Source organism: Esox lucius, chromosome 11 (genome assembly GCF_011004845.1).
Source record: "Esox lucius isolate fEsoLuc1 chromosome 11, fEsoLuc1.pri, whole genome shotgun sequence".
NCBI classification, from domain to species: Eukaryota; Metazoa; Chordata; class Actinopteri; order Esociformes; family Esocidae; genus Esox; species Esox lucius.
Window position 1 is genome coordinate 4,099,437 of NC_047579.1, and position 22,836 is coordinate 4,122,272.

Genomic DNA, 22,836 nt, shown 5'->3' on the forward strand with positions numbered 1-22,836 from the left:
ATAAGGGGTACTGTCTATTGTAATATGACCATGTAATTTGTCATTTAAGGAAACTACCGAATAGTATTATCCAGGAAATGTTGCAACCAGCACCACGTGTTTGAATCCATTCCAAGTGTTTGCCCATGGTACAGATGTGGATGTGATGTATTGCTAAGCTCGGTATATTCTGATGCTGTCTTGTTAGTGAGATCCAATTGTTTCCAGTTTACTGGGACGACAAATATTTGTAACTCAAAGCTTCTGCATTTAATTGAGAGTGAATTAAGTTACTGTTAGTTGACCTGTCCTGGAGAAAGTTACCTCTGAAGGATGCGTTGTCAGAGAAAATATCCTGAGCTTGAACTCTGACCTTTCATTCACACATAAGCGGTGAAATCAATAGTTACTTTCGTAACTATAGGTTTAGCCCTCTGCCAATAAGCAGGTACTGAAAATTTTAATATGCAAATGACACCTCTCACGGACAGGATATGAGAGAGGTGCACACCCCGCTCAGTCTCCTGAAACACCTTTCTTCATGAAAAAAGCATTCAGAGACCGGTCAGGGCATTAACCCTATGGGCGATGCTTCACTCATAGAACTGGAGTTACGAAAGTAACTCGTACTTCGTGAAGCTTTGCCCATAGGGGCTTCGCTCCTATTGGTTTAGGGCAAAGCGAGTGAGCACAAAATGTACCACCAAAGAGGCAAGTGCCCAACAGGATGGATCAAGCACTGAATACCGTCCGTGCCACAGACCCACCGCCATCTCACATACCCACTGGCACAAACGTTTGCGTACTGATGAACAGACCCAAACGAATGCACACGCGGCACCAACCCCTCCGGCACCTCCTCAATCAGCAAAAACTGAATCTGAGCGTCTTGGGCCAGCCCCGAAAAAAATAACGCAGGGTCCAGAACCCGGCGCACAGATATACGCTCAAAACACACAGGCACCACTGCAGACAAGCAGCACAGAAGAACACATGCCCAAGAGAACATACCAGCATGATCCCCCTGCGGGTCCAAGCGCCCTCACCTGTCAGTAACGGGGAAGCGCACCGTGACACTGTCCAGCACCACACCACACAGGGAAGATGCCCAGACAGGAAAAAAGCAGCCGCAAAGCCCCAACCGGGAGTGAGATCCCAGTCCACCACACGGAATGTGAGCGCCCAACCACAGCACCATTCCAACCGCTCAACGGACAGCACTCAAACCCCCCATCCTTAGCCACACTGAGCACAGAGTGAGCCAGAGTACCTGCAGCCATGTCACGCAAGTAAAACTGGACAAAAGATGATGGCATCCCCCAAAATGCGGCAGCACAAATGTCCTCCAACCCCACGCCCCGCCTGGAGTGCGCCCTGAATCCCCTATGTGTAGGAGTGCCATGTGTCACATATGCCAGATCAGTCGCCTCACACAACCAGTGTTTCGACAACGGCTGGCCTACCTTGGGGCCTCCGTGACACACAAAGAGCTGGGGTGCGGTCCGCACCGCGGCCATGTGCTGTACATACTGTGCCAATGCGTGCACATGGCACAAACGATGCAATCTCTCCTCCCTCACCCCCACATGGGGAGGAGGAGAGAACGCCCACAACACCATCTTCATGGAACGAAACGAAGGCTTGATCACCTTAGGCAGGAAAGCAGGGTTGGGGAGCAACACGGCCCTGCTGCTATCGCCATTGATTGTGAGACAACCAGGCCGCGTCGACAGCGCACACAGGTCGCTGACCCGCTTAGCAGAGGTCAGAGCCAACAAGAGTGTCATCTTCACAGACAGCATCCTCAAAGGGTTCATTGTGTTCAAAAAGCGCGTCGCACAGCGCTTCCAGAACCAAAGCCACATCCCACTGTGGCAACGTCCGCCGAGCCACCGTTTCACCAAGGGATGACTAAACACCGACACTCCATGGAACCCTTCATGACACGCCGAGAACACACACGTGTACACCGTGAGTGTGCCGGATGACCTCTGCTTACCAAACAGACGCTGCAGGAACGACGTCCTCGGTCAGTCCCCGCCATAGCAACCTGGCCCTCTCAGGAGCCAGGGCCGCAACGGCTGGTCTAACACAGACCACCCCGACCACCATCTGAGCTGCCTCTGCTAACCACAGGGCACCCGGGCGAAAAGGGGCGATCGGGATGAGCGACGGCCCCTCCGTCTGTACCCAAGACATGACAGGAAGGATGCATTGGAGTGGGGGAAACGCGTACAGCAGCAACCTGGGCCACGGCCAGAGAGCCAACGCGTCCACGCCCAATGGGGTCCTGTCCTGTGCACAGGGACAGAACCACAGAGGGCAGATCCACTTGTTCCTTCCAGAAACGTCTCCAAACCTCGACGACTATGTCGGGATGAAGACGCTACTCGTTGTCCAAGAGACCACCCCGAGACAACAAGTCTGCGCCCACATTGAACTTTCCGGGAATGTGGAGAGCCCTCGGCTTCAATGAAAACAAGTTTAATTTGGTATTTCTTCAATATATTTTTCTATGATTTGTCATAGGAACTTCAAACCTGATGTATATTATTCTACAAATAGCTGGCCTACTGGTTCAAGCTTTGTTTTGGTGAAATTTTTTATTATGGATTTATTAATAGTTCATTTGACAATCATTGAAAAATATATTTAAGATAGAACTATATAAATAGGTTTTATTGATTATTAATCAATCAATACAGACTTTTTCCACCAAATCAAAGTTTGACCAAGTAGGCCAGCTATTTTTAGAATAATATACATCAGGGTGGATTTTCCTTTGACAATCATTGAAAAAGATATTGAATAAATACTGAATTAAACATGCTTCCATCAATTTATTGAAATAAAGATATTTTTGACAATACTAAATGTGGTATAGTATTTGGACTGAGATTGATGAAAGTCAAAAATTATACTATATTCGTCTTCTGACATTTCGGCAATTCCCTGGTTTACTCTTTTACCTCGGACCCCAAATGTGGAAGGGAGCCTGAACGGAGGAACGAATGTGAATGTCTGTTGAATTTCTAATATAAAACTGATTTCACCTATGTGTCCTAAGACTCCCTTTGGGCGGAAAGGCTGATAAGTATTGGTTGTAGCAAAACTGAACAAAAAAAATGGCTGACCAATGGAGAAGCATCATCCACACTGCCCGCTGTTATGGACATTTTTAACTAAGGTACATTTGAGAAATGTCTGTCTTTCCATTGGCTGGTACATAAATCTTTACTTTGATTGTGACATACGTCTGTATAATATCAGAGGATTATTAGGTACTCTGACCATGTTCCTCTGCCTAAACCAAGAAGGGTGTCATTCCTCTCTGTTCCTTAGGAATGTGGTCCTTGGGGGGAATTAGGAGCAATTGGCTTGTTTAGGTAAACACAAAAGTTAACAATATGGCAGGAATGATAAGGTGGGGGGACAGCCCGCCCTTTGGGTAAAACCTATGTGACACAAGACAGAAGACCAGCAACTCACCACACCCCTTTTCACTGTAATAAATACGGACTATTCATGTATTAAGTTAGAGACTCCTCGGACGATTATTCTATAAGCGTTTGACGCGTCTATATTTGCAAATAAACTGTTAATTGTCTGAAGGGAATTTTGTCTCTGTACTCACTCCTTTAAGAGTGTCGATCGATGGAATTACCATCACACCACCCACAGCTGTAGGGGCAAAAGTGCAAACGAAGAACTAGTATTTCAAGCACCTAAAGCAAAGAGGGCAGTCTTGTTCTGATTGCAAATGCTTTTTTTTTACTTTGAAGCCACATTTTTGCTTTCAGAACAATTGTTTTTGATTGAAAAGAAAAGTTTTGCTCTAGACAAAAAGAAACAAATGTGTCGCAAACGTCAACTACACCTTGACACTATCCATAGATGTCTATGGCAAAATGCCCAACTTTACAGCAGAAATAAACATGTTTACAACCTGGTTAAAAAAAATTGTTTGGTGTATATTGCTTATTTCTCAACAACATTTTTACAACTGTGGAGGGGTGAATTTTTTTATAACTCTTTATTATATTAAGTCTTATAATTAGGGGGCGTGGCCTATTGAGTGACAGGTGTGGTAATGCACTGTTACTCTCTCCTAGCGGTTTTTGTTCTTTCTGCAATGGCCTCAGCTAACACCTGTCACTGACAAGTAACATTATAATTCAAATGACATCTAAATAAACAACTTGTAGCCATACAGTTTATGCTCATAACTAAACGTAAGTAAAAATCTAATATCTGCTTCCGCGGTCCGGCAAAGACAACCTCTTAGAAAATACACAAATTGTGAAATCATAACTGTTTATAAGAGTAAGGTAGACTAGACAGAAAAATAGTACTTGTGCAGAATAACACTTTAAAAATAGGTGTGGTAAATTGGAGACAGGTTTTATACACTATATGACCAATATTATGTGGACACCGATACTAATTATTGAGTTCAGATGTTTCAGACACACCCATTGCTCACAGGTGGATACAATCCAGCCCAGAGCCATCAAATCTCTATAGACAAACATTGGCAATACAGTGGGTCGTACTGAAGGGCTCACTGACTTAAAATGTGTCACTGTCATAGGATGCCACCCCTGCCACAAGTCAGTTCATGAAATGTGTGCCCTATTTGATCTGCTGTCAACTGTTAGTGCTATAAATGTGAATTGGAAGCATCTAAGAGCAACAACAGCCAAGCCACGAAGTGGTAGACCACATAAACGTACAGAGCTGGGCTGTTAAGTGCTGAAGTGTGTAATAATTGCCTCTCATCTGTTGAATCACTCATCACAGACTTCCAAACTGACTCTAGAAGCAACATCAGCACAAGCACTTTGTCAGGAGCTTCATGAACCAACTTTGTGGCAACAGTTTTGGGAAGGCCCTTTCCAGTTCCAGCATGACTGTGCCCCTGTGCAAAAAGCGGGGTCCATAAAGACATGGTTCCACGCAGTTGGTGTGGCGGAACTCACATGGCCTGAACAGAGCCCTGACCTCAACCCCATTGAACACCTTTCGGATGAATTGGAAAGGCGACTGCGAGACAGGATTTCTCTTCCAACATCAGTGCCTGACCTCACAAATGCTCTTTTGGCTGAATGGGCACAAATTCCCACTGAGACACTACAACATCCTGTGGAAAGCCCTCCCAGAAGAGTGATGGCTGTTATAGCTGTAAAGGGGCAGCCAATTCTGTATTAATGCCCATGGTTCTGGAATGGCACATATAGCTTTGATGATCAGGTGTCCACATACTTTTGTTCATATATTGTATTGTTTAAATGAAGCACATATAAAATTTGTTGCAATTATATATATGCATGATCTTGCTTTACAATAAAATCTATTTCATAGCTGACAGTAGTGTAAAAGCTTTAATCTTAACCATGAAGTTTAAGGTTGTACATAGCCACCTTTATTGTACAACCCACAACACTAAATGTTTTCAAACTTTGCAGAGACATACTTTTGACATCCTTATTGTGACAAGCCATTTAAAGATGTATAAAATAGCTAGGATGCTAACAGTTGTTCAAACTCTTCACATGTGCATTCTCAATGTCACTGAGTAAGCGGATTGCCCCTTTTATGGTTGCACAATGTTTAGCTTTGACTGTACAGTACATTATGTTCTGTATGTTCACTACTCAGTGTGTAGTACACTGTCAATGCAATTATGTACTGTATGTTCACTACTCAGTGTGTAGTACACTGTCAATGCAATTATGTACTGTATGTTCACTACTCAGTGTGTAGTACACTGTCAATGCAATTATGTACTGTATGTTCACTACTCAGTGTGTAGTACACTGTCAATGCAATTATGTACTGTATGTTCACTTCTCAGTGTGTAGTACACTGTCAATGCAATTATGCAGTTCAATGTATCCACAGTGGAATTTGTTTTTTCTTAAAAAAAGTATAATGTATTTTTATTTTACAACATACCTACATTATTTAGCATTATATATTAAAAATGTGTAATGTTACACATGTTTTCATTCGTTTACAACATCAAGTCCATCAATGCATTTTATTTTGAAGTTGAAACAGTGGCACATGGCTGTTGTAGCTAGGTTCTTATAGGTGGAAATCAAAACAAAACTACTTGTCCAGAGTCTGTAAAACATAACCTAGATCAGAAGCATGACCAGATGGACAAGGACAGGGACAACCTTGGGAGGAGGAATGGCCAGTTGAGTGGCAGCTGAAATCATCAGGTATCGTCTTGATCTGCAACACAACCAGGAGGACTTTGGACAGGCACAGCTACGAGTCTTTCGAGGCTGGTACTCCTTAGGTGTGGTCCAAGACCTCATGTCCTCCTAAGTTTAACCATAGCAGGAGATGAGGAAAATGTAGAGATTTACAAAGGATTAACAATGGAGGAGAACTGACCCTACTCCCCTGGCACAATAATATAGCAGTATAAAACCTTGGGGCGGAGACGGTCCAGTGGCCCTATCCAAGGGGAAACCCAGACAGGGCCCAACAGGCAACAAGTCACTAGACCAGCTACAACAGAAACACCTGGTAGAAGTGGCATTTTAAGTTCCTTAATATAATATAAGTAACCACAGTCATGCATAGCATAATGCAGAACGTTGCTGTATGTTTCAGAATATTAGCAAATACTTTTAAATATTTTTCAATCATTTATTAATTTAAACCTAAACATTTGTCAATATGGTCTAATGTAGGAAGATTTTCTATACACGTTTTCTGCACTATTACTGATGCATGAAAAACATTTCCCACCTCCGATTTCTGGATCAAATTACTTTTGCACAAAATAAAATACCACCATGACAAGCGTTAAGTGTCTTGACTTTTCCGAACTGGTCCCAGCTAAGATGGCAAACCTTTTGGGACATCTGATAGAACTACAGGTGCTGGTCAAATAATTAGAAAATCATCAAAAAGTTGTATTTATGTCAGTGATTCCATTCAAAAAGTGAAACTTGTATATTATATTCATTCATTACACACAGACTGATGTATTTCAAATGTTTATTTCTTTTAATTGTGATGATTATAACTCCCCTCCATGAACTGCCACCTTAACGTGGTGGAGGGGTTTGAGTACCCGAGTGACCCTAGGAGCAATGTTGTCTGGGGCTATATGCCCCTGGTAGGGTTTCCCAAGGCAAACAGGTCTTAGGCGACAGGTCAGACTAAGAGCGGTTCAAAACCCCCTTAATGATGCGTAAGATTTTGAGTTCCGTGACGTCGCCCGGTATGGCGCAGCCGGGGCCCCACCCTGGAGCCAGGCCCGGGGTTGGGGCTCGTAGGCTAGCGCCTGGTGGCCGGGCCTTTCCCCAGGGGGCCCGGCCGGGCCTCCCACGGGAGGGACCATAAGGGGCCGGTGCGAAGAGGATCGGGCGGCAGTCGAAGGCGGGGGCCTAGACAACCCGATCTCTGGACACCGAAACTGGCTCTAGGGACATGGAATGTCACCTCGCTGGCGGGGAAGGAGCCTGAGATCGTGCGTGAGGTTGAGAGGTTCCGATTAGAGGTAGTCGGGATCACCTCTACGCACGGCTTGGGCTCTGGAACCACACTCCTTGAGAGAGGATGGACTCTTCATCACTCTGGAGTTGCCCATGGTGAGAGGCGGTGGGCTGGTGTGGGTTAGCTTATAGCTCCCCAGCTCTGCCGCCATGTGTTGGAGTTTACCCCGGTGAACGAGAGGGTCGTTTCCCTGCGCCTACGGGTCGGGGATAAGTCTCTCACTGTTGTTTGTGCCTACAGGCCGAACGGCAGTGCAGAGTACCCGACCTTCTTGGAGTCTCTGGGAGGGGTGCTGGAAAGTGCTCTGACTGGGGTCTCTATCGTTCTACTGGGGGACTTCAACGCCCGCGTGGGCAACGACAGTGACACCTGGAGGGGCGTGATTGGGAGGAACGGCCCCCCTGATCTGAACCCAAGTGGTGTTCAGTTATTGGACTTCTGTGCTAGTCACAGTTTGTCCATAACGAACACCATGTTCATGCATAAGGGTGTCCATCAGTGCACGTGGCACCAGGACACCCTAGGCCGCAGGTCGATGATTGACTTTGTTGTCGTCTCATCTGACCTGCGGCCGTATGTCTTGGACACTCGGGTGAAGAGAGGGGCGGAGCTGTCAACTGATCACCACCTGGTGGTGAGTTGGATCCGATGGCGGGGGAGGAAGCTGGACAGACTCGGCAGGCCCAAGCGTACTGTAAGGGTCTGCTGGGAACGTCTGGCCAAGTCTCCTGTCAGAGATCTTTAACTCCCACCTCTGGCAGAGCTTCGACTGGATCCCGAGGGAGGTTGGAGATATTGAGTCCGAGTGGACCATGTTCTCCACCGCAATTGTCGAAGCGGCCGCTCGGAGCTGTGGCCGTAAGGTCTCCGGTGCCTGTCGAGGCGGCAATCCCCGAACCTGGTGGTGGACACCGGAAGTAAGGGATGCCGTCAAGCTGAAGAAGGAGTCCTATCAGGCCTGGTTGGCTTGTGGGACTCCTGAGGCAGCTGACGGGTACCAACAGGCCAAGCGGGCTGCAGCCCGGGTGGTTGTGGAGGCAAAAACTCGGGCCTGGGAGGAGTTCGGTGAGTCCATGGAGAAGGACTATCGGCTGGCTTCGAAGAGATTCTGGCAAACCATCCGGCGCCTCAGGAGAGGGAAACAGTGCCCTACCAACGCTGTTTACAGTAGAGGTGGGCAGCTGTTGACCTCAACTGAGGATGTCGTCGGACGGTGGAAGGAGTACTTCGAGGATCTCCTCAATCCCGCTGTCATGTCTTCCATTGAAGAAGCAGAGGATGAGGGCTCAGAGGTGGACTCGTCCATCACCCAGGCTGAAGTCACAGAGGTGGTCAAGAAACTCCTTGGTGGCAAGGCACCGGGGGTGGATGAGATCCGCCCTGAGTACCTCAAGTCTCTGGATGTTGTGGGGCTGTCTTGGTTGACACGCCTGTGCAACATCGCGTGGCGGTCGGGGACAGTGCCTCTGGGATGGCAGACCGGGGTGGTGGTCCCTCTTTTTAAGAAGGGGGACCGGAGGGTGTGTTCCAACTATAGGGGGATCACACTTCTCAGCCTCCCCGGGAAAGTCTATGCCAGGGTCCTGGAGAGGAGAATACGGCCGATAGTAGAACCTCGGATTCAGGAGGAACAGTGTGGTTTTCGTCCGGGCCGTGGAACACTGGACCAGCTCTATACCCTCTACGGGGTGTTGGAGGGTTCATGGGAGTTTGCCCAACCAATCCACATGTGTTTTGTGGATTTGGAGAAGGCATTCGAATGTGTCCCTGGCGGCATCTTGTGGAGGGTGCTTCGGGAATATGGGGTCCTGGGTCCTTTGCTAAGGGCTGTCAGGTCCCTGTACAACCGAAGCAGGAGCTTGGTCCGCATTGCCTGCAGTAAGTCAGACTTGTTCCCAGTGCATGTTGGACTCCGGCAGGGCTGCCCTTTGTTGCCAGTTCTGTTCGTAATTTTTATGGACAGAATTTCTAGGCGCAGCCAGGGGCCGGAGGGTGTCAGGTTTGGGGACCACCCAATTTTGTCTCTGCTCTTTGCAGATGATGTTGTCGTGTTGGCCCCTTCTAACCAGGACCTTCAGCATGCACTGGGACGGTTTGCAGCCGAGTGTGAAGCGGTGGGGATGAAAATCAGTACCTCCAAAACCAGAGGCCATGGTCCCCTTCAGGTTGGTGGAGAGTGCCTGCCTCAAGTGGAGGAGTTTAAGTATCTAGGGGTCTTGTTCACGAGTGAGGGAAGGATGGAACGGGAGATTGACAGACGGATCGGTGCAGCTTCTGCAGTAATGCAGTCGATGTATCGGTCTGTCGTGGTGAAGAAAGAGCTGAGCCGCAAGGCAAAGCTCTTGATTTACCAGTCAATCTACGTTCCTAATCTCACCTATGGTCATGAGCTTTGGGTCATGACCGAAAGGACAAGATCCCGGATACAGGCGGCCGAAATGAGCTTTCTCCGCAGGGTGGCTGGGCGATCCCTTAGAAATAGGGTGAGAAGCTCGGTCACCCGGGAGGAGCTCAGAGTAAAGCCGCTGCTCCTCCACATCGAGAGGGGTCAGCTGAGGTGGCTTGGGCATCTGTTTTGGATGCCTCCGGAACGCCTTCTTGGGAAGGTGTTCCGGTCCCGTCCCACCGGGAGGAGACCCCGGGGAAGACCTAGGACACGCTGGAGGGACTATGTCTCCCGGCTGGCCTGGGAACACCTCGGTGTTCTGGAGCTGGAGGAAGTGTCTGGGGAGAGGGCAGTCTGGGCATCCCTGCTTAGACTACTGCCCCCGCGACCTGGCCCCGGATAAAGCGGAAGATGATGGATGGATGGATGATTATAACTGACAACTAATGAAAATCCCAAATTCAGTATCTCTGAAAATTTGAATATTACTTAAGACCAATACAAAAAAAGGATTTTTAGAAATGTTGGCCAACTGAAAAGTATGAACATGAAAAGTATGAGCATGTACAGCACTCAATACTTAGCTGGGGCTCCTTTTGCCTGAATTACTGCAGCAATGCAGCGTGGCATGGAGTCGATCAGTCTGTGGCACTGCTCAGGTGTTATGAGAGCCCAGGTTGCTCTGATAGTGGCCTTCAACGCTTCTGCATTGTTGGGTCTGGCGTATTGCATCTTCCTCTTCACAATACCCCATAGATTTTCTATAGGATTAAGGTCAAGCAAGTTTGCTGGCCAATTAAGAACAGGGATACCATGGTCCTTAAACCACGTACTGGTAGCTTTAGCATTGTGTGCAGGTGCCAAGACCTGTTGGAAAATGAAATCTGCATCTCCATAAAGTTGGTCAGCAGCAGGAAGCATGAAGTGCTCTAGAACTTCCTGGTAGATGGCTGCATTGACCTTGGACCTCAGAAAACACAGTGGACCAACACCAGCAGCTTTACACTGGACTTCAAGCAACGTGGATTCTGTGCCACTCCCCTCTTCCTCCAGACTCTGGGACCTTGATTTCCATAGGAAATACAAAATGTACTTTCATCAGAGAACATAACTCAGCAGCAGTCCAGTCCTTTTTGCTTTAGCCCAGGCGAGACGCTTCGGATGCTGTGGCTTGTTCAAGAGTGGCTTGACACAAGGAATGGGACAGCTGAAACCCATATCTTGCATACGTCTGTGCATGGTGGTTCTTGAAGCACTAACTCCAGCTGCTCTTTGTGAATCTCCCCCACATTTTTGAATGGGTTTTGTTTCACAATCCTCTCCAGGGTGCGGTTATCCTTATTGCTTGTACACTTTTTTCTACCACATATTTTCCTTCCCTTCGCCTCTCTATTATTGTGCTTGGACACCGAGCTTGGTGAACAGCCAGCCTCTTTAGCAATTACCTTTTGTGTCCTGCCCTCCTTGTGCAAGGTGTCAATGGTCGTCTTTTGGACAGCTGTCAAGTCAGAAGACTTTTCCCCATGATTGTGTAGCCTACAGCACTAGACTGAGAGACCATTTAAAGGCCTTTGCAGGTGTTTTGAGTTAATTAGCTGATTAGAGTGTGGCACCAGGTGTCTTCAATATTGAACCTTTTCACAATATTCTTATTTTCTGAGATACTGAATTTGGGGTTTTCATTAGTTGTTAGTAATAATCATCAAAATTAAAAGAAATAAACACTTGAAATATATCAGTCTGTGTGGAATGAATGCATACATTATACAAGATTCACTTTTTGAATGAAATTACTGAAATAAATCAACTTTTTGATGATATTCTAATTATATACAGCACCTGTATATGTCCCATCCCATCTATGCTTTATATCTATGCTTGTACCAAAATCGCCCTGAGCTTCTGACTGAAGCCAGCAGTGTGCGTGTACAGCAGCCTGTAGTTGGACAAAAAGTCACTTGCTGAAGTCAGTGAAATAACTTCCTTACAAATATAAATTATAGAACTGGTGACAATGATAAACGGACACTAGCTACAATCGTAAAACAGCTACAACAATCGTAATTAGATTTTATGCGTTCTGATTTAGGTAATAGGCCCGTACAGTATGTCCCTCTCAGGGAGCCGTATGGCGCTAGCTATGGAAACAACAACAATAGTTTATAGCGTGTGGCTTATTGACGACAAATAACGTTACTAGCAAGGTAATAAGTTACGTTTAGCTAACGAATATTGTAATTATGAGAAACATTACACGAACTAAAGGAAATCATGCATATAACATACAGTCAGTACAGGTAGACTGTTACTAGTAATATCTCGTGGGATGGGTAAGCTGACTGGTAGCAACAGTACAACATGTTGCTAGCTACGGTACTGTATACTACGTCTGAAAATCAAATTGAACCTGTTGTAATTTATAGAGCAGGCACGATAGGCAAGACCGATACCTATCTAGCTAGTTAATATTAGTTGTTAAATCGCGTGTGATACTGTAACTTTCTTTGTTAGCTACCTGGCTTAACGTCCCACTTTCTGATGGTTTAACCCATCCAGAAGAACAGCCTTCAGAAATGACACTTTAAAGAATCGGTTCAACGCGCCCGGAAGACAGCGAGGAAATGATGGTACGTTAATAACTAACGCTGCGTTTTACAATTTGTTTTAGTTACTTTCAGACGTTCGACGCAGACTTCTTTGCCCCTTTGGAGAGTTCTCTAGGTATTGTACATACAGTACACGGTTAACTGGAGACCACGGCCGTTTTGGCCACTGGTCTGACAAATAATCACTTTAGATTTAGAGAATTTCTCTTCCCATACCTACACCGCAAGGACACTATATGGAAGGGTTTAAGAAATGTGGCCTCTTCCCTTTTGTAACGTCCTTGCCGGGTCCCAATGTGCCTACCTGCAACTGGCAGCACTGTACCACCCATCAGCACTGGTGATGGGCATTCCGAGAAATGTATGGTGATTTTGTTTTTTTAATTTATTTGTAGATATTGTGTCTCACTTCACCTCAGAACAAGCTCATTTGGCTACCAAACGCCTCTTCATTCTAAATGCTTTAAAATGTCCCTGCCGGTTTGTGAAATGCAACCATTGAAACTTTATATGCAATGATTAGAAAATGATTGGCCGATATAGAAAGTGGATGTTCTTTTAACACAATCGGCTGTTGGCGATACCTACGTTTTGTAGTTGTTGTATCCTGGGTCCAAAATTAAACACCAGACAAATGCGGGTAGAATGGCGAGTAAATCTCAAGGTTATCCGCCACACTGGCAGGTACATTTTACACTGTAACAAAATACTCTGTTCAAAACAATTCACATCGGGTCTCAATTAAGGAAATAGATTAAAGATGAAAAAACTTTACTGTACATTGTGTAATTCCTTGAGAACATAATGAAGTAACAACGGTCATGGGAAACCAAAATCACCAACCGATTGAGGGCTGGATTCAAACTCAAGTAAAACAATTGAAATCATAGGCTGTTCTAAGTTTTGTGAATTTCATCACGGCAACTCAATCTCCTCCCAGATCTCATCATCAGTGAGCTCCTGGACAGTCTGTGGGTCTGGGGAATGTTAGTCTTCCAGGAACTTCCAACACACTCTGGCCACATGAGGCCAGGCATTGTCCTGCACCAGGAGGAACCCAGGACCCACTGCACCAGTGTAAGGTTTGATGATGGGTCTGAGGATTTCATCCTGGTACCTAACAGGAGTCTGGATGATGTTGGCTAGCACGTTGAGGTCTCTGAGATATTGCAGGCAGCATAATGTTCATCATGGCGTCTCCAGACATTTTCACGTCTGTCACATGTGCTCAGTGTGAACCTGCTCTCATCTGTGAAGAGAACGGGGCACCAGTGGCAGACCTGTTCTCTGGCGAATGCCAATCGAGCTGCATGGTGCTGGGCTGAGAGAACAGGTCCCACTAGAGTCTGTTTCTGACAGTTTGGTCAGAAACATGTACACCAGTAGCCCGATGGAGGTCATTTTGAAGTGCTCTGGCAGTGCTCCTTCTGTTCCTCCTCACACAAAGGAGCAGATACCGGTCCTGCTGCTGTGTTGATGCCGTTCTACGGCCCTGTCTCTCCTCATGTAATGGCCCATCTTCTGGTATCTCCTCCATGCTCTTGAGACTGTACTGGGAAACACATCAAACCTTCTTGTGACGGCATGTATGGATGTGCAGGTACTGTCTCATGCTACCAGTAGTGACAAGGACACTCGCAAAATGAAAAACTAGAGAAGAATCAGTCAGGACGTACAGTGGGGAGAACAAGTATTTGATACGAGACTAGAGAAGAATCTATCAGGAAGGATAATGAGAGCAGTGGAGAAATTTTCCTGGAGTAAGCCAACCTTGGTAAACAAAAATCCACAGATGAAAAGGAGGATGAATCACATGAATTTGATTTGATAAACTTTTGATCAATATATTAAAATATTTTTGTTTCAAGTTTGTATTCAACATAATACCATATTAGCTCAATAAAATGTACTGAAATGAATGTATATGTGACACAAAAAGGCAATATATTATTTTGGCAGGTACAGAGTATGCTTGGTGGATTTTTTCATCTAACAGTCAGTCCCCTTGGCAGGTGAGCCAAAAAGTTACATGGTTTAAGCAAATCAAAAACGGATGATGTTTAGAAATAATCTGCCATTTTAAAGCAATCGGCAGATTAAGAATATTATTAATTGTTTTATCTTATAATCGTCCGAAACCAAATGCCTGCCAATATATTGGTACATGCCAAAGGGGAACCCTTCAATACAGATCCTACCCCAAATTTATTGGGCAGGGATAATTATTTGGTTGAAGTAGTGTTGTTAACACACCTTACCAGTAACATAGAGGTTGCTTGAGCAACAGTTGGTCAAGTGACATATTTTATTCTGACCTTGAGGAAGGGAGTTAATCCGCCGGCCAGATCGCAATAATTTTTTTTCACAATATTTTGATTGCAAAATCATATGTTTCCAATATGAATGAGGGAGTTTTACATCAATATTAGAAATGTTTCAACAAATATCATGCGAATGATGTCTGTTTCCATCAGTTCCAATGTCTAGCCCGGGGTGCATTAGAGCATCTGGCAGCTGAAAAGTTCTAGGTGAAGATTATTTACTGAAATTCATTTTCTTTTTAACTTCAGTATTTTTAACCCAGTTTAGAAATGTTTTGTAGTGCAACATTATCTAATTTTGTAACATTATTATTGTATAGACAAACGTGTTTCAGTTGTCTATTTGTTGTATCAACTCTGATCGACAACAGAAAAAAAACACTCAAACGTGTCAAATATTTTTAATAATATTGTAAGTGAAATTTTGTCATTTCCATCCATATTTTCTAATTCAATAATGTGCATCAAAATGCATGGATAGAAATATCTGTTGCATATTCATATTTGAAAATACAAATAATTGTCCTTGACTCCTTGTGCATTTTTAACTGAATTAATCACCTGAGCCTTGAAACATGTTTTGCTATGTTAGGAAGGCCTACATAATAGTTTGGGAATATGCCATTTCAAATAACAAAGCTAACATATTATGTTCAGAAAAGCAAGTGGTGAAACATAGCAATGCACAGGAAAATGTAATTGTCATCGCTTTGCGGTTGCATTTTGTGAAGAGCAGTTGTTTACATGTTTAGTGGTAGTTCGAATGCCGGACACAACTGTGCAACTATTGACGCATTTTGGTTATAAGTCAAATAAAATAGGTGGGCCCAATTATTTGGAGGAGGTAAATTATCGGATTTGCTCCAGAAAGGTGGCACTCCCAAGTGCACACCACAAATCTGAAGAACCATTTTTACAATACTATTAGGCTTACAATACAAGTCTAAACTGGAATAGTGGCATAAAATTAACAACATAGGCAATTAAATCCTTAATCGCTATTATTTTTGTGCCAATAAATCATCAACTATACCATACCATACCATCTTCTTCCGCTTATCCGGGGCTGGGTCACGTGGGCAGCAGTCTAAGCAGGGATGCCCAGACTTCCCTCTCCCCAGACACTTCCTCTAGCTCTTCCGGGGGGACACCGAGGCGTTCCCAGGCCAGCCGGGAGACATAGTCCCTCCAGCGTGTCCTAGGTCTTCCCCGGGGTCTCCTCCCGGTGGGACGGGACCGGAACACCTTCCCAGGGATCATCAATGTCATAATCGAGACAGCCCTAGTCATGGCAGGCATATGCTACTATTTAGCTATTAACTACATTTGACTTTCTAAAGTTGCCAAGCCTTAATCTGACCATAACTGTTGAGGTCAGTATTTTATTACGCAGTTCCTTACGCATTATCCCACTCTAACGATTGTCTAGGCAAAGCCATTAACCCTAGTTATCTAGCCCTAGCAACCTAAAATAGTAGTTGCATCTTCACTTATCTGCTCTTGTATTTCTTGCTGATATTTCCATCTCTGATTACATTTTGAGAAGTTTGCTTGTTTCCATATCATATTTCTAAATGTGAAATGAAGGCAAACTGAAGGTGCAAGGTAGCATGTGCAACTGAAATGCAGGAATAGCAGCAATGAGGTTCCCAAAGGTAGACATGTACATGTAACAACTGAAAATGTCCTTATCAGACTTTCTAAAGCAGTGTCAGAGTCCCGTAGTACAAAGAGAGTAGTGCATCAAGGTCCCTGAGAGGCAGTACTAGGAGGGTGGGTATGGTTAATGTTGGGTTCAGCAGGGTTACAGTAGCTGGAAAGAAACTATTCCTGAGCCTGCTGGTGTGGGAAAGAAGAGACCTGTACCGCCTGCCTGATGGTCCCTGATGATGCTGTGCGCCCTGTGCAGACACCGGTTGCGCTGGAGTTCTATGATGGCTGGGAGCTGGGCACCAGTGATGTGCTGGAGGTCTACGATGGCTGGGAGCTGGACACCAGTGATGTGCTGGAGGTCTACGATGGCTGGGAGCTGGACACCAGTGATGTGCTGGAGGTCTACGATGGCTGGGAACTGGGCACCAGTGATGTGCTGGAGGTCTACGATGGCTGGGAGCTGGACACCAGTGATGTGCTGGAGGTCTACGATGGCTGGGAGCTGGACACCAGTGATGTGCTGGAGGTCTACGATGGCTGGGAACTGGGCACCAGTGATGTGCTGGAGGTCTACGATGGCTGGGAACTGGGCACCAGTGATGTGCTGGAGGTCTACGATGGCTGGGATCTGGGCACCAGTGATGTGCTGGGCGGTTTTCACCACCAGTTGCAGGGCCTTCCGGTCGGCCAGGGAGCCAAACCACACTCAGGTAGTCAGAATGCTCTTGATTGTGCTGCGGTAAATGTCCACAAGGATCTTGGAAGACAGACAGGCTTTCTTCAGCCTCCTCAAAAAGTACAGGCGCTGCTGCACCTTATTGACCAGTGCTTAAGTGTTGAGTGTCCAGGAGAGGTCCTTGGAGATGTGGACACCCAGAAATTTGAAGCTGTGCACACTCCACCTTAGCAATGTCTGAAACTATCATTTTGGCTCACCTGCCAAGGGGACTGGTAGAGGAAAAAATCCACTGGCCAAGCATATTTTTTACTGGCCAAAATAACAAATAGTCTTTTTTCTGTCACATATACATTCATTTTAGCACATTTCATTGAGATATGTTGAATACAAACTTTTTATTTCCAATGAAAAATGTGTTGTTTCTGCTTTTATCTTTAGCATACTGGCCACACACCGAACAATTCATCACCAGAGCCTCATTATCATACTGTAGCCAGCCTCTTGAAACTCCTTCATGTCCAAATCTCCAACTTTCACAGTGTTCTTTTTCTATGTGATGATACAAACATTACTATACTATAACACATTACGTTATAATAAGCCTTAACTGAAACTGTATAGGGTTATATTGCAACTGTTTCTGGCATGGAATTGTTCATCTTCAGTCTCACTAGCAATTGCTCAATTCTAATGATTACTTTTAGGAAGTTCGTAGATACTTGTAAGTCTATTACTGGCTGATAAGCTGTTAAAACGGCCAGTGGCAAAAGCAATACAGTTCATAGACGCTATGGTGGAGGTAAACTTAATAAGAAACGTTAGTCAGTTTAACACAATGCTCAATGGAGACTAGCGACTACTAAAACATGTAATCCCGTGGCGTAGTGTTCAAGGACAGCGCCTCTGATCTGGAAGACCTAAGTTTGAATCTATTGAGAGCAACAACATTTATTAATAATTTCTGCTAGATTCTCAATTCTTTCGTCTTTTCACTTGATGAAAAAGTTAGTTATCATCCCCTTTATTGATAGTTATTGTATAAATGTCATTCACGAATGAAAGAAAAAGTATGTTGTTTTGCCATGAAAGAAGAAAATACGTTCTTTTACTATGAAATGCAATAGCTTTGGCAGACTCGCTAGCAATTGCTCAATTCTAGCAATTTGCCAGTGGCAAAGGCATACATAGACGCTATTTGTGGTGCAGGTGAACTTAGTAAGAAACGTTAGTCAGTTTAACTGTATCAATGTCATTCATGAATGGCCAATTAACTATTAATACAGCCAGTGGCAAAAGAGGATTTATTCCGGAGAGACAAGAGGCTAGACTAACACCCAGCAAATGTACAGCTCTGTGGTGTAGTGGTTAACCACAGCCTTTCACGTGGGCGACCCAGGTTTGAATCTTGAGGTCTCCTGACCTTAATATCATTGAGCCACTCTGGGGACGACCAAAGACTTTGCATGACCTGGAGGCATTTTGCCAAGACGAATGGGCAGCTATACCACCTGCAAGAATTCAGGGCCTCATAGAGAACTATTACAAAAGACTGCACGCTGTCATTGATGCTAAAGGGGGCAATACAGAGTATTAAGAACTAAGGGTATGCAGACTTTTGAACAGTCAGTAAATATTATTCCTTTGTTGCCACGTTTTGTTTTATGATTGTGCCATTCTGTTATAGTTGAATATGAATCCCATAAGAAATAAAAGACGTGTTTTACCTGCCCACTCATGTTTTCTTTACAAATGGTACGTACAGCTCTGGAAATGATTAAGAGTCTCTTAATTTTAACCCTAACAGAATTCTAAAGAGGCCAAACTGTTGGTGCCTGAATTGCAGGTGCATCAGTCACAAAAACAGATCCAATGATTGCTTACACACACGCACATTTCGTCATTTCTTCAGCCCAATTAGACTGATGCTAAGGTCTGCTTGAATGCATTGAGGAGACAAGTTGTCTTTCCTTTGCTTGTCAGTGGTGCGCCAGGGATATTGATGCTGGGGTGATGTTGGCATAGATGGGTCAACATGTCTGAGGTGTTAGCAGCTACGTAAGCAACTTTCATCAGTGTTTGCTTTCCATGGTTGTATAATGGCTAACGTATATATGGCCATTTTACAGGACTTGGTGCTCTTGATGGAACAAACACTGTTCCATCAAGATGTTCCAATAGTCCAGGATGAGAATGTGCCAATACACTCTGCTAAACATATTCAAGAGTGGTTCCAAGGAGGATTGGAGCTGTTCTGAAGGCAAAAGATGCCCATATTCCTTATTTGGTCCTTGATGTCAATACCTTGTTAGGTGTTTCTGTTTTCTACCTGCAGTATCTGCATGTTACTACAGCTTGTCTTGAAAGATTAAATAAATAAAAAACACAACCCCTATCTAAAATCATATCTACATGGGATTGCAGCTGATTCTTTTATCCTGCTCACTCTAATGTCATTTTTTATTTTATTCATTATTACTCAGGTGTTGCCTGTGTGGGGCCTGGCTCTCCCTCTTCCTGCCGTGCTGATGATTGTAGTTGGTGTTTACATGCTATTCCTGGCGATGGCGCTGTGGTTCCGCCAGTGCCTCAAGGTACATCATTCACTTCCTCCTTCCTGCAAATATGTTCTGGTCCAGTTGAGGGATGTTATGATGTTGTGCACTTTGTAAATGTTGTTAAAATGTGTGCTACAACAAAGCCAGGAACATTAACCTTGCTGAATCAGTTAGAGACATTGCTCCTGCAGTCAGATGAGGTCAGCTGACAAAAATGTGCTTCACCATAACAAACTGTTTTCATAAAATTAGCTCTAGCTGCACATAGCAAGTCTAACAACAATCAAAGTATGCAGAAATATGATCGGAGCGTCTACTAAATTACATTGGTGTTAATGTAGGCACACACATAGCAAAGAACTTGCGCCATGAAAAATCTATGAGCTATCGACGCTACAATCAGTTAGTGATGTCATTTAATGTGTTGCTTCATGCACTATAGGAACAGTGTTCTCCAGAGTGTGGTGACTGCTGTCCAAATATCGCTCCTTGCGATTACTGTTTGGAATGTGCAGAGTCGTGCAACTGTCGCACACCATCAATGCGCTCGTGCCTCGACCAGACCTGCCCCTCAACCTGCCCCTCTCTTCCTAATGTGAGTAAATTGAGATTTACCCCTGAACCATTCAGGTTCCCTACGACAGTGCAACATCAATACAAAAAATTGAGTAAATAAGGAAAAAAGAACACCATTAATGTTACAATTCTAATAAATAAAAAATAATATTTACCCTTTTGTTTGTTTCCTCAACAGTGTGCTATGTGGGACTGTGCCTGCACTTGCCAACCACCAGAGTGCGAGTCCTTCAACTGCCTCTGCTTCGAGATAAAATTTAGATAGATGGAGAAAATTAGGAGCAGTAGGCTTGGACAGTGGCTCAAGCTGCACAAAGTTTATATTCTTTCAACACTGATTTTAAGGGACAACTTGTGTATTCCTTTAGGAACGGAAAAGGAAGACGTCTTTCGGTTTTTGAATTTCTGTGCCAATTTAAAGATACTTTAATGATGTTATTAACTGTTCCTGAATTTGTCAGTGCTCTTTTCTTGTACACTCAGTTGCATGTAGTGGTAGGTGACAAAGATTTTCTTGTTTTTGGTAATTCCAGCACTTTAAAATTATACGTGAATGTGGCTTGGGTTGGGACACATACTGGCACAGCCATGGGTTTGAATCCACCCCACTGCTGTGGTAGGAACCTCTGCTCCTAGTGTACCTTTACTCACTGCCTTATTCATGGAATAACATGGGGAAAAAATAAAAATGGGACCGCCACACTGCTAACCATTTAAAATATACATTACAATTAGGTTAAAGTACTGATTCTCTTCTTATTTAAAACCCATATTGGGTGACATTTTAAAATGACACTGCTTTTGTACTTTTTTTAATAATAAAATGCAAATGAAAATTTCAGGATTTTTGTTTCAGATTCTGTCACTCGCAGTTGAAGCGATAAATATGATAAAAATTACAGACTTCTACATGCTTTCTAAGTTGGAAAACCTGCAAAATTGGCAATGTATCAAATACTTGTTCTCCCCACTGTACGTCCTGACTGATTCTTCTCTAGTTTTTCATTTTGCTAGTGTCCTTGTCACTACTGGTAGCATGAGACAGTACCTGCAGCCCATTCAGGTTGCACAGGCAGTCCAACTCCTCCAGGATGGCACATCCATACATGCCGTCACAAGAAGGTTTGATGTGTTTCCCAGTACAGTCTCAAGAGCATGGAGGAGATACCAGAAGATGGGCCATTACATGAGGAGAGACAGGGCCGTAGAACGGCATCAACACAGCAGCAGGACCGGTATCTGCTCCTTTGTGTGAGGAGGAACAGAAGGAGCACTGCCAGAGCACTTCAAAATGACCTCCATCGGGCTACTGGTGTGCATGTTTGTCAGAAACAGGCTCCATGAGGGTGGCATGAGGCCCTGACTTCCTCTAGTGGGACCGGTACTCTCAGTCCAGCACCATGCAGCTCGACTGGCATTCGCCAGAGAACAGGTCTGATACTGGTTCTCTTCACAGATGAGAGCAAGTTCACACAGAGCACATGTGACAGACGTGAAAGTGTCTGGAGAGGCATATACGTCTCACAGACCTCCACGTGCTAGCCAATGGTACCCATCTGCTGTTAGGTACCAGGATGAAATCCTCAGACCCATTGTCAGACCTTACGCTGGTGCAGTGGGCCCTGGGTTCCTCCTGGTGCAGGACAATGCCTTGCCTCATGTGGCCAGAGTGTGTAGGCAGTTCTTGGATGACGAAGGCATTGATGCCAATGCTCACATTCCCCAGCCTTGAATCCCTGAATGGTTTATTGTGTTTTCTAATTCAAGTTTAGAATTTTAAAAGGCTATGTGATCATTAGCAAACCCTTTTGCAATTATGTTATCACACCTGGAAACTGTTGTGCTGATTAAAGAAGCAATAAAACTGGACATCTTTAGACTAGTTGAGTATTTAGAGCTTGGGAAATGATTTTACGAGTTATATTTCTAATGTTGATAAGTGATGATAAATAAGAAGGTAGTTTATTTAGGAGTGCTTTATAAACAAACACGAGAGCATGTTCTCGTCTCAAGGACAGCAAAGTCCAGCCCGCACTTTGATGTAAACTACAGTGGTGAGTTCTAGCTAGCACCCATAATAAAGTTTCCAATGATAAGTAGCATTTAGGGGTTTAAGTGTGAATGCCATAATAGCATGTAGATATTATCCCCATAATCTATACCTAACATAAAAGTAGGTCTGTCTGATACAGTGGTCACTTATGTCATTTGCAAATAGCCCAATACCTATATATTTCTCAGAACAAGAATAGACTGACAAGTTTCAGAAGAAAGTTCTTTGTTTCTGGTCTAATAGGAAATGTGCAAACAAGCGTGTGCACCTACTGGTTAGTACCTCTAAGTGGGGAAGTCTTAAAAAGTGGTGCAGAATTTGCTGATTGTTCTCAAATTAATTCTGTTGTTTTGACAATATTTGCATAGCAGGTGGCTCTAATCAAGCACATTCATGCCTTGAATGACAGACAGATTACATCAACAATTTGTCTGTATCAACAATACCTTTGCCATGCTTGCAGGTATCAGCACCTTGTGAACAACTCTATAGTTATCCATTTCATATGAG

General features: G+C 44.4%; 1 protein-coding gene across 3 annotated transcripts; it reads left to right on the forward strand.

Moving 5' to 3' along the window:
• Positions 1 to 11,904: 11,904 nt before the first annotated feature.
• On the forward strand, positions 11,905 to 21,112 carry si:ch211-198p11.6 (sperm mitochondrial-associated cysteine-rich protein). Of its 3 annotated transcripts, none has more exons than XM_010904249.5 (5): positions 11,905 to 12,087; positions 12,440 to 12,510; positions 19,623 to 19,733; positions 20,140 to 20,292; positions 20,452 to 21,112. In XM_010904249.5, exons 2-5 carry the CDS (start codon positions 12,505 to 12,507, stop codon positions 20,536 to 20,538), a joined length of 357 nt encoding a protein of 118 aa, XP_010902551.1. In that variant the 5' UTR covers positions 11,905 to 12,087; positions 12,440 to 12,504; the 3' UTR covers positions 20,539 to 21,112. The 3 variants fall into 3 exon arrangements, with proteins under 3 accessions (XP_010902551.1, XP_019906218.1, XP_019906217.1); XM_020050659.1 differs by lacking the exon at positions 11,905 to 12,087 and adding an exon at positions 12,099 to 12,256; XM_020050658.2 differs by lacking the exon at positions 11,905 to 12,087 and adding an exon at positions 13,430 to 13,566 and having other exon boundaries at positions 12,429 to 12,510.
• Positions 21,113 to 22,836: the final 1,724 nt, after the last annotated feature.